Genomic DNA, 17,676 nt, shown 5'->3' with positions numbered 1-17,676 from the left:
ACTATTCTTTAAAAATTAAGTATCACATTATTATTAGGTTTGTGATAATAGAACACAGAGAGAATGCAAGGTACAATGTTACAGAACAAATCAAGTCACACATTAAAATCAAAGATGTTATTCCTAATTATAGTAATATACTATTCCTAATATATTACTATTGCTAAAATTAATTGCATTCCAATGTTGAATGAATTCAGGAACAAAAATTAAGTGGTTAGAAAATTACTTTGGTCTAGATAAACCCTTGATTTCTCCCACTATATGAATCTGTTTATACAGTACAAGATCACTACAATCAATAATTAACTAATTAATTATTTATAAAACTCTAGTTTTGAATGCTCCTGTTATAAACAAGTAGGATGGATTTACACAACATGCTTAGTCAGACAAGTTAAAGATCTAGCTGCAGATGTCCACAATATCCTAAATTCACCTAGTTCTAACTTCAGGCATAGTGATGGTTGTATAATGTGCAGCTTATTTGGTGGAGGGGTGTAGCTCTCAACCTTTATCTATTTAAACTTTATCCAAAACTCTCTGGATAAATCACATAAAAAATACAAATTGAATAAAAACATATACAATAAAATGCAAAATAAAAATACCACATAAACATTAAAATCCAATTAAAACACAAATCAATGCAAGTTAAAAGCCTGAGAAAATAGAAAGGTTTTCCACCTGTAAATGAAATGATGCTAGTGTGGATGCCAGTCAAGCCTCCCTGGGAAGGGAATTCCACAAATGGGGTATCATCACAGAGAAAGCTCCGCCTCCCCCGCCTTGTAGAGGCCCACCTCACCTCCTTTGGTGAGGAACTTGGTAGAGGGCCTCATTAGATGATCTTAGGGTCAAGGTAGGTAGATATAGGAGAAGACTCTTCTTCAGTACTATGCAAAGCTTGATGCAACCATCCAGACAACAAAAATCAATCATCTCTGATCTAGAGTCTTCTTGGCTGAACTAGACTCAATGACTCAACGTTAGGCCTAATGAGCATTGTGGTAACTAAGTTGTCAGAATTTTATCCATCCATCACTCCAGTATGAATGCTATGAAGTGCTTTGATTCTTCGTAATTAAGTAGTTGTGAAGAAAGCCAGCACAATCCATACGTGTAATTAACAATATAGGTACAGATTATTTTTCTCCTATGGCTATTAAATCCTATCATTTCATAATTCTATACTCCCCACATATTTGTTGTGTAAAGTAAACATCCACTTAGCTTCAACCTGGAATTAGATTTTGCAAAAACTACTTAGGTGGCATTAAATGCAGCAGCTCCACATCTCCCTATGCTTCTGTAATACTTAAGAGATGTAAACTATGTGATACAACATTATTTTATCAGTTATTTCATTATTCTAAGGCAACTAACAGAGGGTAGTGGGGAGTAGGAGGCTGAGGTAGAAGTTTTTACAGAAACAGTTACAGAGCTCCCAGAAAGTCTAGTTCCAGCATCAGCTCTGACAGCAATCTTGCCAATTCATTAGTAGCCAGTTTATTAATATATCACAGTCTGCATAGAATACATTTAGGAACCTGCTAAATGTTACATGTCACAAAAGGTAATATTTAATAACCGATGTGGGATCAGACAATGGCAGCAGTTTCTTCTAGCTGTACATTGTCACAATAAGGGAGACTGCTAGCTAGCTATCCACAGTATTTTTAAAAATATTCAACAAAGCTTTCCAACAGCATTACCAGGAAGAAATTTGCTGAAAACCTAAGCTATAAGTATTAGGTACAGTTCCTTAGACATATGTAGGATGCCCAAGCTTTTTGAGAAAACTTAAATTTAGACATGAGAGACTTTTGTGAAGGCAGAACATGGAACAATGACACAGAATAAGAGACTAGATAAACCTACTGGTGCAATCAATTTCATTTCCAAAATACAAGCCAATCCCTGACAATTAAGTTTTCATATCCCCCATCTCACTTGTAAACCTCCATCCAGGACATGGTGTTTGACACAGCTGCTATGAAAAGACCACCCACATCCCTCTTTAGTTTTCCATATCTTTCAATATCTTGCCAACAATAAGAGAGCAGAAAATATGGCACATTAACAGAACTCAAAATCAGAAGGAATCTGGTAGCACCTTTTCCAACTAACCAATTTTATGAAACAGCAAAAACTATTGTGAACTGCAGCTCATGAAAGCTTATGCTTTTTCATAAAATTGATTAGTTGGAAAAGGTGCTATTAGACTTCTTCTGATTTTTTGCCACCATAGACTAACATGGCTCTCCTCCTACAATGTCAGAACACAGATTCAGTGTGCTTAAAACACGCATAGAAAAAGAGCCCAACACAGAGCTGCTACCAAAATGATAGCTCTGTGTTGAGGTGAATATCTACAGTATCTCTGTTCTAGAATGTGGATCCCATAAAAAGGTTTCTCTGTATGGAAAAAAGTCTCAGCATAAACAAAAAACAAAGCTGGAATTTAAAAGAATTAATTTACTTTCTTGACTCTCCAAATTATGTTTTCAGGTGAGATCACCTACAATCAAGTACTGAAATGTGGTATAAATGATCAGTGCAGTAAGTTATTTAACACTCATTTTAAAACCATGAACAATGAGCCTATGAAGGAGTAAAAATGATAAGTTATAAGACTAAGAACGTACCTGACCAGAGTTCCCTCCAAGTGTAATGGAGCCTCACTCTGCACTTCTTCTGGTAGCAAAGCAGCTTGTGTACTATTTGAATACAGCATCTGGAGCAAAAAGAAAGGAACCCCCAACACAATTAGTAGTATGGAATTGAGAGTGATGTACATTTTCAACAACTAGCTCCATAAATGATGTGTCATATAGAACTGTGGCTAGTAAGGTCAAGGCTGGAAATGTTGAAACAAATTAATATGCCCAATTGCTTATAAAATGGTGAGTCAAATTAGCAGAATGGGATATTCAGAATACCTGCAGGCCCACTGATATGTGTGAAATAAGAAAAGGGGGTAGATGTGGAATTACTAAATTCTGGGGTATTTAGCTGGAAATCTGAAGCAGGTTGAAATTTATAGTTCGGTAACATTCTATATAAATAACCTAAGTTCCAAGAAAAATAAAAATAAAACGTGTTTAAGAGCTTCTTTTGAAATTTGGAATTCAAATCAATCATACCAAGAATATGATTGGATATAATATTGATTGGGTTCACATGTTACACCAAATGCAAAATACGATTATTATTATTTTGGCTTTGTGTATTGCATGAACCCAACCACTAATACTTGTAAATCATGATTTATGACTTAGCATGTTCCCTGAACTTAATAATAGTTTATTCAATAAATCATAATTAACGAGGCTTAGCACATTATATTAACCAGACCATTTAGAATTAACAAAATCTATGTGAACTCATAGAAATTTCAAAGCTATAGCACTCTAACACATTACAATATCATATACTCAGCATTACTATGAGCTCACCCTGGTTCACACATAATGCTAAACTGTAGTGTGGCTTGTTCATTTTGGCTTAATGTGATATAGGAATCACTCATTATGGCTTAAAATTATGTTATATGAATATTATTGAAAATCTGTGGGGTATCTCAAACAAGTAATACATGCAAAGATTCTAAGAATATTTCTGAACTAGAGGATTTCTGCAAGAAAGAGTGGGAAAAATTCCAAAAGCAAAAATAAAAGCTGCAGGAAACATTTGGAAGCTATTATTTCTGCCAAAGTTGGTATTAAAAAAATACTAAATGAAAGGCTGTCAAAACATCTGCACCTGCCATATTCACTTTTCCTTATTTTGAATAGATACAATCTACACATAAATAGTAAGTGTGCATTCCAAGTTGCAGAAAGATGTCATGTTTAACTTTGTACCATGGAGAGGATGTGTCAGCTTCTGTTCACTTAAGGATTCATTAAAACTATAAAATTTGACCAGGGGGCCCTAACTTTTTACATACAATGGTTTGTAACCCACCACACCATTCCCTTTGAGGATAAGCAACTATCATATTCTGTTAAGTAATTTAGAAAAGAAAAGGGGGGATGCAATTCATTTTTTAAAATTTTTTGATGGACTGAACAGAAACATCTCATTTGGAATTTTGGAGAATCCTTAAAATTAACCAGAGTTTCAGGCTAATCAAGAAAAACAAGATAATATGATAGCTGCTGAATGTATGTTTGTTTCATGGCCCATTCATCTAGCTGTTACTCACACATAGAGATCCATAGGAAATTCTTTCATCATGTGCGTTATAATGAACTCCACCATCAGATCTGCCAAAAAGGGATACCGAAATCACCACAACTGTTTAAAGATACAGGACTTATAATCAGTGGCCATTCTAACTGAAAATTTTAAGTTATGTCACTCTTGGCTAGTAATAACCATTATTAACAGTTGCCTAGACATAATGTAATTAAGTATAATGATTCCAAGCCATACTTGCTGGGAAGAGAGAAATCCTATAGCCCATTCCTATTCTTTTGCAGTAAGGAATTATTTAAGGGGCAGGAAATATAACTGTAACTTGGAAGGTAGGAGAGACCTCTTCCCATAACCACATTGATTAAAGAAGCTATTCAGTATTCAGAAAGTGTGAAGTAGCTGTTCCATAGATGAGTAAATTATAAAGAAGCTGCAGCTTGTTCAAAGGTGAGGATAAGAAAGGCCACAGAGAAAGGCCACAGAGAAAGGTACAAAACTGTTCTTTGACATCAGACTGGCATTGCCTCACTATTTCCAAGACACTGCTTCAACTGGATTATCTTCCTAGTGGAGCAAGAATGCCATGCCCAGCAATTCCATCTTCCTTCCTTCCTTCCTTCCTTCCTTCCTTCCTTCCTTCCTTCCTTCCTTCCTTCCTTCCTTCCTTCCTTCCTTCCTTCCTTCCTTCCTTCCTTCCTTCCTTCTTACATACATACACACACACACACACATACACATATACATACACATACATATACATATACATGAATGAATGACAATATCTCAATAGCAGTTTAAATTGTTCGTGTATGCTAAGTCTTACAACATCACCTACACTCAGAAATATTTTACTCCAATATACAAAGTATATTTATTCTAAGTTGATAAGGTAACCCAAACAATTTTGCTAGTTTTTGTCTGTCAGTACTCAAAAAATTGCAAAACAGAGAGAGTCCTAAAGGATCCTTGCATTCAGTCCTCCATACAGCCTTCTATACTTAATTGTATTTATATGTAGCACTCACCCCATATATAAAAGAAGTTAACAAAATAGATACTCCATTAGCTTCTGAAAGTCTTTTAAAATAAATGTATTCCATCACATTGCAGCCAGTTTCAGATGGATTTGTCTATGAAAACTTGTTTTACATAAGAAGAAAGGGGCAGTAGGCAGGAAAGGTAGGACTATATTATATTGGTAAATGAAATGCATTTCAGAATTAGGTCATAAATATTTCCCTTCCTGCACCAATCCTTTATCCCCCACCTTTGGAGAAGCTGTTGATGAAATCTGGCAGGTACTTACCCAGCACTGCACAAACCAGAGGCCGACAGGGAAGATTCTTATCAGCAGCTTTCTTCCTGTGTCTCATAGGCTTCAAATACATGAAGATGAATTAGTCAGAAAATGTAAGGCAATGATTACCAGAACTATTTTCCATATAAATCAAATTGCTACAAGAAAGGATGGTTTCATCCTCTCATATAAGTATCCACAGCTGGTCACAATAATGGAAAAATCATGACATGGACATGACATCATTGTGCAAACCCAGTCTTTATTGCATCCTGATGTCAGATACAAGTATGCAATTTGGGGGTTTCTGTTATAACATCACGATGCATGTTACTTCACTTCACTTCCCGCCCCTTCCCCTGCAGACACTGATATCCTCTTCAGTCCCACAGCAGTCATTTTGCCAATTAGGCTTTAAGCAAAAAACTAGATATCCATTATTTCAGCTTGGGCAACTGCAGTACCAGCCATTGCAGAAAGAAAATACTAAGATAGCTGGACAGGTTTTCATGTAATCATTGTTCACTGTGCTTTTATCTATCAGCTGGAAAGACAGAAGAATGCATCTATTCAGACAAGATACATACAGGCTGCCTTTGATTAGCTGACTCAGGGAGGCTTTAATATAACCCAGTCAGTGCTTAAGTTAGAGGACATTAGATTAATTCAAAACAGCCCAGGGTTGTTCATAGTTAAACTCACTTTCTTTTGTCAGTTGTGTTGTAAGAATACCAGAGAGAGAGTGTTAACAAAGGTTTAACTTTCTCTGTCTGCTGCTGCTGGAACAAAATTAAATCCTACAGTTGCTCTAAAAATGAGGCTGCTTTAGGAATTCCCACTCTTTCTTCATTTTATTTTTAACCTTCTCCTCCTCCTGCAGTCACATGGTATAGGATGAAATAGGGAAAGAAATGAATGGGGTCAGTAAGTCTCCTGACTGCTTCCAAAAATGTTAAAGATAGCAGGAAGTGATACCTTCTAGCAACCATTGAAATAGCTGGGAAGCCATGAAAAAATCCCATGGAGTAGCAGCTGCCTGCATCAGCCATTTCATCTTAACACAGCTTCATCCTCATATAAAAATACCACACATACATACATATATATTATTCCCCAATATCTCCCCAGATCCAGTTGTCTCTCATTCCTTCACTCCAACTTGCTCTCCACTGTGTTCTGCAAGCTGACCCCAGAATCACTCAAGAAATTAAGATGAGGCTGCTTAACCATGATTATGAGCCAGTCTTACATACTGCAAGTACTGGAGGCAGGGGTTGGAAGATTAAGAAAAATAAGCACAGAACACCAGGTACACTTGACATTCACTGGAAACTTTCAGATATTTACCATCAGCATCATGCAAATGCTTAATACTGAAGCATCTATCTATCTGTCTGTCTGTCTGTCTAATTTATATGGCCACCCATCTCAACAAGTGACTCTGGGTGGTGAACAGAATTAAAATAAAATAAAAACAATTACAAACATTATGAAAATTAAAATACAAAGCAGCCGAGAAACATCAAATCCAAATCATTAAAACAACCAAGCTGAAAAGTGAAAGAATCTAAGGCTCTTATTTGACTTCGACCAAATAGAGCTCCTGATCAAGCGCCCTCACCATTCTGTGGAGGTTTACACGAAAATTCATATTGTCGTCATGCAGAAAAGCATTAGCATACTGGTCCTATGGAAAAAGAAAAATAACCAAAGTAAGCAAGATCATACATTTTAACACTAAAGCAGTATTGAAAGACAGCCTTTATGAATGAAACAATAAGTAAATGTTAGTCCTGGCAGATGGATTCAAATGTATTCCTCTTCTAGTTGACTGATTATGATTATTCAAGTTGCTGCCAAGTCTTAGCAACCACCCAGATAGATCTCCAGAATGATCTGTCCCAACCTAGTCCTTCAGGTCTTCCAATGATATACCCATCCCCCTTGTAATCAAATGCACCCACCTTGCTGCTGGTCATCCTCTTCTTTCCTTCCACTATTCCCAGCATTATAGATTTCTCAAGAGAGCTGGATCTTTGCATAATGTGTCAAAATATAACTTGAGCCCGGTCATTTTTACCTCAAGTGAAAACACTGGATTGATTTGTTCTATGATCTATTTGTTTGTTTTCTTAGTAATCTATGGTATTCTCAGGAGTCCTCTCCAACACCAAAGTTCAAAAGCATCAATACTCTTCTGCTTCTTCAAATTCCAAATTTTGCTTTCATAGACTGTAATGGGGAAAACCATTGCCTTCACAAGCTTGATATTTGTAGGTATAGACATATCACAGTGTCTGAGTCTCTTTTCCTGGGGTTTCATTGCTCCCCTACCAAGTGCTTGTATGCAATGTATTTCTTGGTTCCTTTGCTGCTGATATTCAGTCCTAAAAGGCAGAAGCTATCCACCACTTCAATATATTCATTGTCAGTTCTAAGGCTGGTTGCAGTGCTTGTTGTCATGACTTTGGTCTTCTTTATAATCTTAGTCCCATTTTTTTACTGTGCTTGACTTTCATTACTAAAGTTTCAAGTTTATTTGCACCTTCAGCTATCACAGCGATGTCATCAACATAATGAAGGTCATTGATATTTCTTCCTCCAATTTATAACCACACTCATTTTCTTCCAATCCAGCCTCTCTCAAATATATAGTCAATCTAGTTGAGTATCCCAGCTCAAAATATAAATAACTTCAAGTATGTCATTAATGTGCATTTTGTCACTAGTTTCTGCTCCCCTTTGTTATTGATTTGCATGTCAGGAAACTGAAAAAGTTTTACAAAATTCACACAAAAACATATTTACCTGTTTCATAAAATAATGCAAAACCCATCAGAACCACCCTGTTGCTGAAGTTGCAACCTTAATTCTGAATTAAATTAATTCCAAAATCGACCCTAAATAACACTGTACAGTGCTGTATATAATATTTGTTTCCATTCAATTTCATGATCAAATAATCCATGACTACATGATCAATGTCTTTTTCAAATTATTACTTCAATAAACTCAGATGACAATTGTGGCAGTTAATGGTGAACATCTGACTGAAATCAATGGTTGTTTTATAGCAGCTTGAGTTACCACTTAAAACATCCAAGACCTGGTAGCTTCCATGGTCTTAGATTATTAAAAAAAACTATGCTGGCTAAGGATTATGAGATGTACAGTCTAACAAGTTTGAAGATCACCAGACTGTTAGGCCAATACAGAATGAATTGGAAAAGGTAATTCTGTCTATGAAATCTGGATGTGAACAAATACTGTTTGTCTCATGAAAATGGAAAGAAGGCACTATTAAATTTCAAAGGTTTGCCATTTCTGTCTGTATTTTCCCTTTCTCAAGCCTCCTTGCCTTGTTAGGTTAAAAAAGGACCTCCTTTTATATCTTGAAAAACACAAACAAGTGGTGTCCAGTATTTATTCTCTTAACATTTTTTATCATAATAAAGATAGTAGACAGAAGGGGAAGATGTTTTCAGTGAGCCAAATCTCAGCAAGTGGTTAATTCTCTAAACTGCAGTGATTATCATTCAGTTTCCGGGTGGTGGTGGTGGTAAAGGAATGCACAGATCCTAAGTTATTGATTTCCACATGTGCTACTGAGACAGAGGATATGGACAGGGGAAACTTACCTCTGCTATGCAAGTTAAGATAATCAGGCAGAGCTTCCCACTATGGAGCCGGTGTTCATCTGCAAATGAATGTCAACAGATCCCATATGAGCCACCATTCCTTGATATGTGAAAAGGTAAATACGCAAATCAGAAATTACAGAAACCCATAGGCACAACAGAGCAAGAGGTTATCCAGCATGGTTCTTCAATTGCACTGTTCAAAGGTATTATCTGGGGTCCCACAATAATAACAAGGTTTTTATTTTTGTTTTTAACCCTGGAGTTATCTCCTTTTTTCAGTCTTCAGCACTAATACTTTCCATTGTTACAGAGATTATGATTCTCCTGACCATCGAATAGTAGTCAGCATTGCTGCTTGCCCTATACTGTACGGAGTTTTCAATGACCCACCCAAATGAATCCTGTTTTAATAAGCCAGGAATTGCATGATTTTTGTGCACTTTCACACAGCTCTTTTGCTTTATTTTTCCTGTTGAGGAAGCAGACTACAACCTGCATTAACCATAACTTCCTTACTTGGCCTTGGTTTATTGCAATATCTGAATCATCTCTATGAGTACATGTGACTATTCAGCTGTACAGAGCTAAAATGCTCTTTTTCCAGAACACAGCAGCCCTAGAGAGCTGCAATACTTTAGAGTCTTGTTATCTTTTCACTGCAAAATTGAGAGACTTACTGCTAGGTGCTACAGTTAAGTCACATCCTTGGGGATTACATGGCAATTACTCCTTCAGGCCAAGCATTTGACTTTAGATTACTGCAGTTACATACTAGTGATGTATTTATTTAGCAGCATTCTATTGGCTACAGCTTTATGCTTTAGCACTGAAACAGCTTTCTTGCCTTGACAAGTCTTAGCTGCATTATAAAATGGCACAGGTCCCCTGAGATGGATGCCAATTTTGGCCCTGGGTTACAGATGAGGAGAAACACACAGTGAAACCAATTCTATGTAGTTACATATTTGCTAGAATTTGCTTGTTCGCATTCTCAAACAAAGGAAAAGTAGGACTGTTAACAAACAGAAACCAACATGAGAATAGCAATTAGAGGATTCATTATAAAATACTGGTCACATTGAACATTTCAAGAAATGAACTAAGCATCAATTTTGAAAACTCTAATACAATCATTGTGGCAGATAATCAGTCACTCCCACTATGGCAGACAGCATTCAAAGAGCATTCAACATTCAACAACATTCAATTATAGGTAAGGAAGAGTGCCTGGAACCATTACCATACTCCTAGTTCAAAGAAAAGAAGCAAACAGAATTTATAAGCATTCTACATTTAAACAGGGGTTAGGGTTAGGGTTTCATATTGAAAATGAAATTAAATGAACCCATGACTTGCAGAACTTACTGTTATAACACACACTATATTAGAAAGAAAAATGTACTACATCTGTTTAATGTCTTCATTAAGAGTTATTTAAACTGCAGTGCAAATATAAAAGGAATTGTATAATGCTACCTTGATAAGTTTGGGGACCCTTCACATCTATTTCTATCATTTAATACAATGGTGTAGTTTGTACATAATATAAATCAGGATTGGTTTAACCTAATTGTGGTTTAACTGAATGTCCAAAAACACTACAAGCAATAACTCATGGTTAACTTTCTAGAAATAAACTTTAGTTTATTCAACTGTTTATGATTTGAGATGGTTTATGATTTAAGATGGTTTATAAATCCTCAGTTTAATGATACAGTATCACACATCCCAAAATCCTGGTGTGGTTTTATACCCAGATCACCAATGCACAATGCTGTAAAGCAAAAACAATCAAAATGCAAACAATTAAAGAAACACGCTTCAAGCTGACCCACCCTCATTTGCTTTCTCCTTCCATCTCATCCTTCTTGGCAATAATTTTTTTTCATGACCATTCATGTCCATTCCATCCCAAAGCACAAGGCAGAGGTGGGGACAGAAACAGAAGGCACAACAAAAAACCAATTTCACAGAAGAGTTTGTTTAGCAACTACCAGAGTTAATGACTGTTCGCAAATCCAACAATAATAAACAGTAGTAAAAAAATCATTTTCCAACCAAGATACACACTTACAACCAAATTTGTGCACCTGAACGAGTGAGAGTAATGCTGCTATTGCTGCATGAGAGAACATCTAAATGAGACAGCAGCAACCAGCAATCTTCACAATGTCTCTCTCTCTCTATCACATGGCTTGCTTTGTGACCATTTCATTTAATGACAAAGTTGCTGGAACAGACTGCAGTCACTAAACGAGGAGTGGCTGTACCCTACATAAAAACTCACCATTTATTCTTTCATGAAAATGTATCGTGCAAAAAGGAAAGACATATATCCCACTAAAAATGCTGACACAGAATATCCACAGATAGAGCCCCAAGGAAAAAACACATGACAGACATCCCCCCAAAAACATAAAAGGCAAAATGCATTCCATACCTACATGCACACATGTGCATAGACAAGTACATACATTAATACAGGTGGTGCGTGTGTGTCTGTGTGTAATACCCCACATATTAACATATAGAAATACTGGGTACTGACTGAAGAGGTAAAGTAAAAACAACTCAAGATTTGAGCATTTTACTTGTCTGAAGGACTACTCACATTATTCAACAAATAATCAAAATAATGTATGAATGCAGCCAACATAACATAAAACTGCAAGTTTGCCTGTGCATGTTTGTGCACATGCCATTATGGCTTACCCAGCTGTAATGATGGTAGAATGCATAGTTATCCAAGTGTGAACCACCATCATCCAATATGCTACTTTTTGTAGAAGACAAAATTTTTAAATTCAAGCCAAATCCCATCACCCTGATACAGCCTTCTTGTACCAACTCAGAACAAACCAACTAGCTAAGAAGCATCATATGTATGTCTTCTGAAGAGTTTATAATGTTTAATCTCAACTCAGAGCTCTGTTTTATGCAGTATTCTCTTTGAGGTGTTCTCAGAAATGCAGTGCTATATACTCTCTCTATCCTCTGCATTATTAGATATAATTTTCAGCTGTTCATTTCCTTGGAAGAGCATGCTGAGTCTCTCTGACTCCCCAAAAGTACACATTTTCTTCTATATTTGGTTTTTCTCCCCTTCAGCATCAGAGCTCCTTGATCTCTTATAATTGTCATCTGGCAATAAGAAATCAGTTCATTCTGTCAGTCTAAAGAAGTTTACTATCCATGGGGAATCTAGGTAGATTTTTGTATGCAGTCAAATTAGTAACGAGCCTTTCTTTCCCCCAGTTGATTTCAGAAATAAAGTGGTATCAACACAACTGCCTACCTTTGGTATCCTGCATGACAATAGAACTGTACTTTAAGAAGGTTATCAGCAGGTTGCTTGTCTGCACGTCAGCATCCAAGGGTAACTCCACGGTACTTATGACTAGGAAAAGCCAGAGAAGGTTTACTCATCAGCAGAACTGAATCATTTTGAAAACCCTCCAAATGGAGGTAAAGCAACATGTCTCCACTATGGCAGTATTCAATATTACACATATTTCTCAGTTTAACAATTGTTTGTGATATCAGGCAGAGCCACTGTAGATTACCAATTTGGGGACAAGAAAAATCAAGCAACTTTGCCACTCCAACCAGCACACAGTGAAACAGGATCACTTCCAACAGAAATGCCCAGATAAAGTATATAGTGAAAAGTCCAGTTTCTCTTAGTCAGGGATTTTGTTATGGTTGTACCTCGGCATTTGGAAAGTTATTTATTACTCTTTAATGTTTATGTTGTTATGTTTAGTTTTTAAAGTTATCCCTGTTCTAGAGGTCTGGAGGTTGCTCAGAATCAGACTTTATTAGAGCAGCATAAGCCCAGCAAAATAAATAAACAAATGTTAAAATATGTTTTTTTCCAGGTGTGGACCAAACTTAGAGAAGACATGAAGTTCGATATCACTTCCTTTCTGTTCCCAGTTACCCATTGCTTTGACAACCAGAAGGTTTATATGCAAGTAATGAAACCAAATGTCTAGACTCTATTCTCCCAAATTAGCATACCTGATATACCAAAATATTACATTACCTCTCAAGGATTGTTAAGAACTGAATTGTCCTACTGCTTTCTCAATCTCAATCAACATAGATCCTAAAAGGTTCCCCCACACACCAGTCACTACAGAAATATTTTATCTTTTTTCAGGATACTTTTGGGCTGAAGAATTGTTTTCAAGCCCTTAAGATAAAATGGCTATATATTTTTGCAAGCCAAGTGTGTTTTCTGCTTCCGTGTCTGAGATACCAAAAGACAATCATGAGCACAATTAAGTATTTGAGATAGGTAAATTCAATAACAAATCTTTTCCATCACATTAAAACAGGGAAGGAAGCTGTTCTTAACATTGTCAGTAGAGCCTGAAACTCAGCAACATTCCCCAACTTCAAAAGCACCCAACCTTCCAATAGTTAATACTACACTCAGACTAGTTAATATTCATCCAACAGCTATAATGGGCCTTTCTGGTATTCTATGATGCACACAGTGAATGAATATTTAACAGCAGCAAGCAAATTCAGCATTTAAGATACCATGGTGACAGGCATCTTATACAGTTTTTGCAACAACAGAAAAAGGTAGGTCATTTGTCTCTTTTATTCTTAATCACGATGCAGAAACTTGCTACCTTTCTTATCTTAACCCTGTGCTGAGAATAGATACTATTTGTGGGAGTGCCTGTCACCAACTATTTCTGCCTATCCCACAAATTCTCATAGGACTCCTCCCTCCAGGTCTCCTCCCTGAGGCAATGTCATCTGATGGGACCTTAGGAAGTGTGGTTTTCTATGACAGCGTCTGCCCTTTGAAATAACACCCCCCCCCCAAAGATTAGGATTGCCCCAACTTTGTTAGCCTTCCAGAAAGCTTTAAAAACCTGGTTTTTCCCCAAGCACTGGGCCAGGATGACATATGAGCTCATCTTCTGAGAGATGATATGTGTGTTAGTTAACCCAGGCTGTATGTTGTCTGATGTGCTAGTGATGGATTTTGTTTCTTTTTTCTATTGTATATATTTTTTCCTTGTAATTATTGTTTTGTTTGGCTTTTACTTGCTGTGTGCCACCTGGAGTTGTGATTACACAAGTTGGGTGGCAATATAAATCATCGAAATAAATAAATATTAACTTGAAACATCAGAAGAGCATTTAATGTCCGGTACAAGTCAGAAGCAGAGTACCTGATCTAAGACTGCAAGCTTGTTTTGCAAAATCCAGCAGCTGTTAAAGTACTCAGGACCTTAAGTACTCTGGACCATATTCTTCAAGAGATAAAGTGGCCTTTGACTTTGAAACAGACATATCTAATATAAACTGTAAGCCAAAATATTGCTTTATCCCTAAACTGCAATTTTTTGTGGCAGAATATGAGTTGGAATAATCCTGGCATGCTTTTTTGAAAAAAAGAAATACTGGGGAGTAAGAGAATGTGGAAGAATGGAAAATGGGTAAAAACTGTAAGTGAACCCCGCTGTATGGATGCAGGCCAAAATAAAAATTCCCTTTATAAAGTTAATTAATCTCCAGGAAATAGGAAAGTAACACTCTCTATGCATATCTACAACAGTTTGCATTTATCTATGTAAATTAGAGAATGAGGAGAAAAAGAGAGATGAAGGTAAGCATACAAATTTTGCCTGCTACATTAAAAAAAAGTGTGTGGGCAGATTCATTTGCAATGAATAATCTGAAAGAAGCTTAAGCAGCTCTCAACCCTTAGCATCTTATAGAATACGTACACAGAGAGGTAGAAGACACAATTCATCTTTAAAAAACCTTAGACTTTTGATATCCATGGCAACAAAGAATTTATCTTCTCAGAGAAGAATACTCTTCTACTAGGATACCAGAGTGACCTTAATAGCAGCTAAGTAAGACTAGTTCTCACTCAGATGCTTATAAAGTTTTATTGAAATAGATCATATTTTCCATTAAGATGTTTGTAACACATAAAGAAGTCAACGCGCACAAGGCAACTATGCAAGTGAATACAGGATCCTATTATCTAGGATGGCCACCCACAACTTCATGCACACAACCATGTATTTACCTCCTGCCTAGGGCAATGTCTTATCACATAAAAAAGACAGTCACAGAGAAATTCTCACTTGGGACTAATTTATGATCAAGCCAGTTAAAAATATGGCTCTGTAATTCATTCCTGGTAGTGGTAAGGTTCCAGATCTATAGAGCCTTATGCTTTTTCTCCATAAAAAAGCCATTCGTTGTCCTGCCTAGAGTGCAGAAATGCAATGAACATCCATAGGAAACAGACAGAACAGCTCACCATCAGAAGAAGGTGGTGTAGTTCCAAGTGGAGTAACAGGCGTAGTCGGAACTGGGCTTACTGGCATTGCCACTAAACCAATTTCAGGATGACTCTAGGAATTAAACACATATCCAGATAGATTTATATTCTGTGACACCTGTACTACTTTAAGTATCCTTTAGTGCAATTTCACCCTGTTCCTGATGTTGCAGCTATTTTTCTTCCACTATCTTACCATACCTACAACTCTTGCTAGCATCTGTCATATTGTTTCCATGCGTATAAGAAATTAATGAAAAACATGTCTCTTAAAATCTCCTTACAAAAGTTGCTATGAAAGCAATATTTTCTTCCCTCTTCTTCCATTCTATCTCTTAATATATTCCTGATTAAAGAGCAAGTCAATGCATCATGTTGCTACCCTGCCAGGTGTTTCAGGAGAACACAATGCTATACAAATATTATTACTGTTACCTGTTCTGCCTGGCTGCTTCTACTAGTTCTCTCTACATTTCATCTCAGCCAGAAGCTCCCCATCTAATTGCTGATTTAACTATAGGGTTCCATTTGTAATACTGTCATCCATAAAAATAGGCAAGAATTTAGATCAGCATACCATTCTGTTTTATGTTCAACAGAGAAATAATGAAGTCTGTTTCACAGAGTATCTTTCATATCAACATATCTCCAAATGTTCTCTCATCAGCAAGCAGATTTGAAATGCATTTTGGAACTACCAATCTGTTTTTTTAATTATACAATATTTCATGCAAGTTCACACAGGGGCCTGCTGTGGCAGAAATCTTGAAAGCTTGGTTTATTAATGGACTCTTCATTAGTACATCTTGTAAGGATTAACTATCGTTTCCTCAATTTTTGAAATTGACCTCTGAGGCTAACTTTGAAATAAACTGTCCACTGAAAATAATACACATTAATGACTATTTCCATAGCCTAACTACTTGGATTCTGTTACAATCAGGTTTTATAACTCTTGTTCCAGCTAAGGAAAACAGCACCACCTAGCAGCAGGATGGCATGGCAATTCTGAAATTTAAGCTTGCATAGACTGCAGTAATTCCTATATTGTTCAACTGAAAAAGTATTAACCCAACATGTATCCTGTTTAGTACTGCTCTAAAACATACAGGTTATACAAAGGTGAATAAGCTGAACAAAGCAACTCTCATACATAAATTATTATCCACATCATAGCTATGGTCCCAATGTATGTAAACTACTCACATCTTTATGCTAGATTTATTATTTATGACACTGAGTTTCTTTTTAAAAATGACACAGTAAAGCTTTGAAATATTTATTCTGAGCAACACAAGTACATTAACAGCATGATTAAATTTTTCTTCTATTCAGACTCATTTAAACCAGATTTAGACCAGTATTCACCACCTATTAACAACAGTGTTTAAAAGCCCTGAAAAACAAAACTCAGAATGGCAGAATTAAGAACCCCATTTTTTGCAGGCTTCTACAAACTCTCTGCATAAATAAAAGAAAAATACTGGAGGTTGAATGTAATTTTCAAACAACTTTAAGTGTAGAAAAAGGCACTGTATAGTTTTGGATTCTAATCAGCCGAGAGATTGCTCTTGAGTCTAAATGATCTCCACAATGTGTGGTCCTTGGCCCAACTTAGGGAGAATTTTCTAGGCTCTAAGTCTACTTATCTTCCCTATAGGTAGGCCTCCTCCTAAGCTATCTGAACTGGGGAATTCAGAAAGGGGGAAAAAAGCACCCTTCTGTACAGCAGGGTTCCTCAGCCTTGGTGACTTGAAGATGTGTGGACTTCAATTCCCAGAATTCCCCAGCCAGCATGCTGGCTGGGGAATTCTGGGAGTTGAAGTCCACACATCTTCAAGTCACCAAGGCTGAGGAACCCTGCTGTATAGCACTGGCTTATTCCATAGCAGAGCAGAGCAGAGCAGAGCATACATGCTGGCCAAATGAATGGATGTATTCAAAACAGACTTAAACTTCTTTCTTGATTCAGTAATTGATTGTGATATTTATATATTTGTTAGATTTATATCCCACCTTTCATACAGGAGTTCAAAGGGATATACTGAGCACTCCTTTCTCCTATTTTTCCCTACAACAGAACTCTGGGAGATAGTTTGAGCTGAGACAGAGTGACTAGCCAAAAGTCTAGTCACTCACTGACCTTCTATAACTGAAGGGGGACTAGAACCTCCAACACTTCAATCGCTAGACTACGCTGGTTCTCCCATTCC

At 36.7% G+C, this 17,676-nt stretch overlaps 1 protein-coding gene across 1 annotated transcript in view; it reads right to left on the bottom strand.

Annotated features, from left to right (window-relative positions):
* Nucleotides 1–17,676, bottom strand: part of ARMH3 (armadillo like helical domain containing 3) — a 149,408-nt gene that overhangs the window by 105,592 nt on the left and 26,140 nt on the right. Inside the window, exons 14-20 of the mRNA XM_088131951.1 lie at nt 15,443–15,536; nt 12,437–12,538; nt 9,139–9,197; nt 7,122–7,187; nt 5,510–5,579; nt 4,211–4,271; nt 2,649–2,737 (exon numbers count right to left, since the gene is read on the bottom strand). Coding sequence (XP_087988077.1) covers nt 2,649–2,737; nt 4,211–4,271; nt 5,510–5,579; nt 7,122–7,187; nt 9,139–9,197; nt 12,437–12,538; nt 15,443–15,536 — 541 coding nt within the window. The remainder of the gene's footprint in view (nt 1–2,648; nt 2,738–4,210; nt 4,272–5,509; nt 5,580–7,121; nt 7,188–9,138; nt 9,198–12,436; nt 12,539–15,442; nt 15,537–17,676) is intronic.

This window comes from Python bivittatus, unplaced genomic scaffold (genome assembly GCF_059951505.1).
Source record: "Python bivittatus isolate LINGU-HERP-01145 unplaced genomic scaffold, Pbiv_v1 ctg000980_np1212, whole genome shotgun sequence".
In the NCBI taxonomy this organism is placed as follows: domain Eukaryota; kingdom Metazoa; phylum Chordata; class Lepidosauria; order Squamata; family Pythonidae; genus Python; species Python bivittatus.
This window is presented reverse-complemented; position numbering and strand designations above follow the sequence as displayed.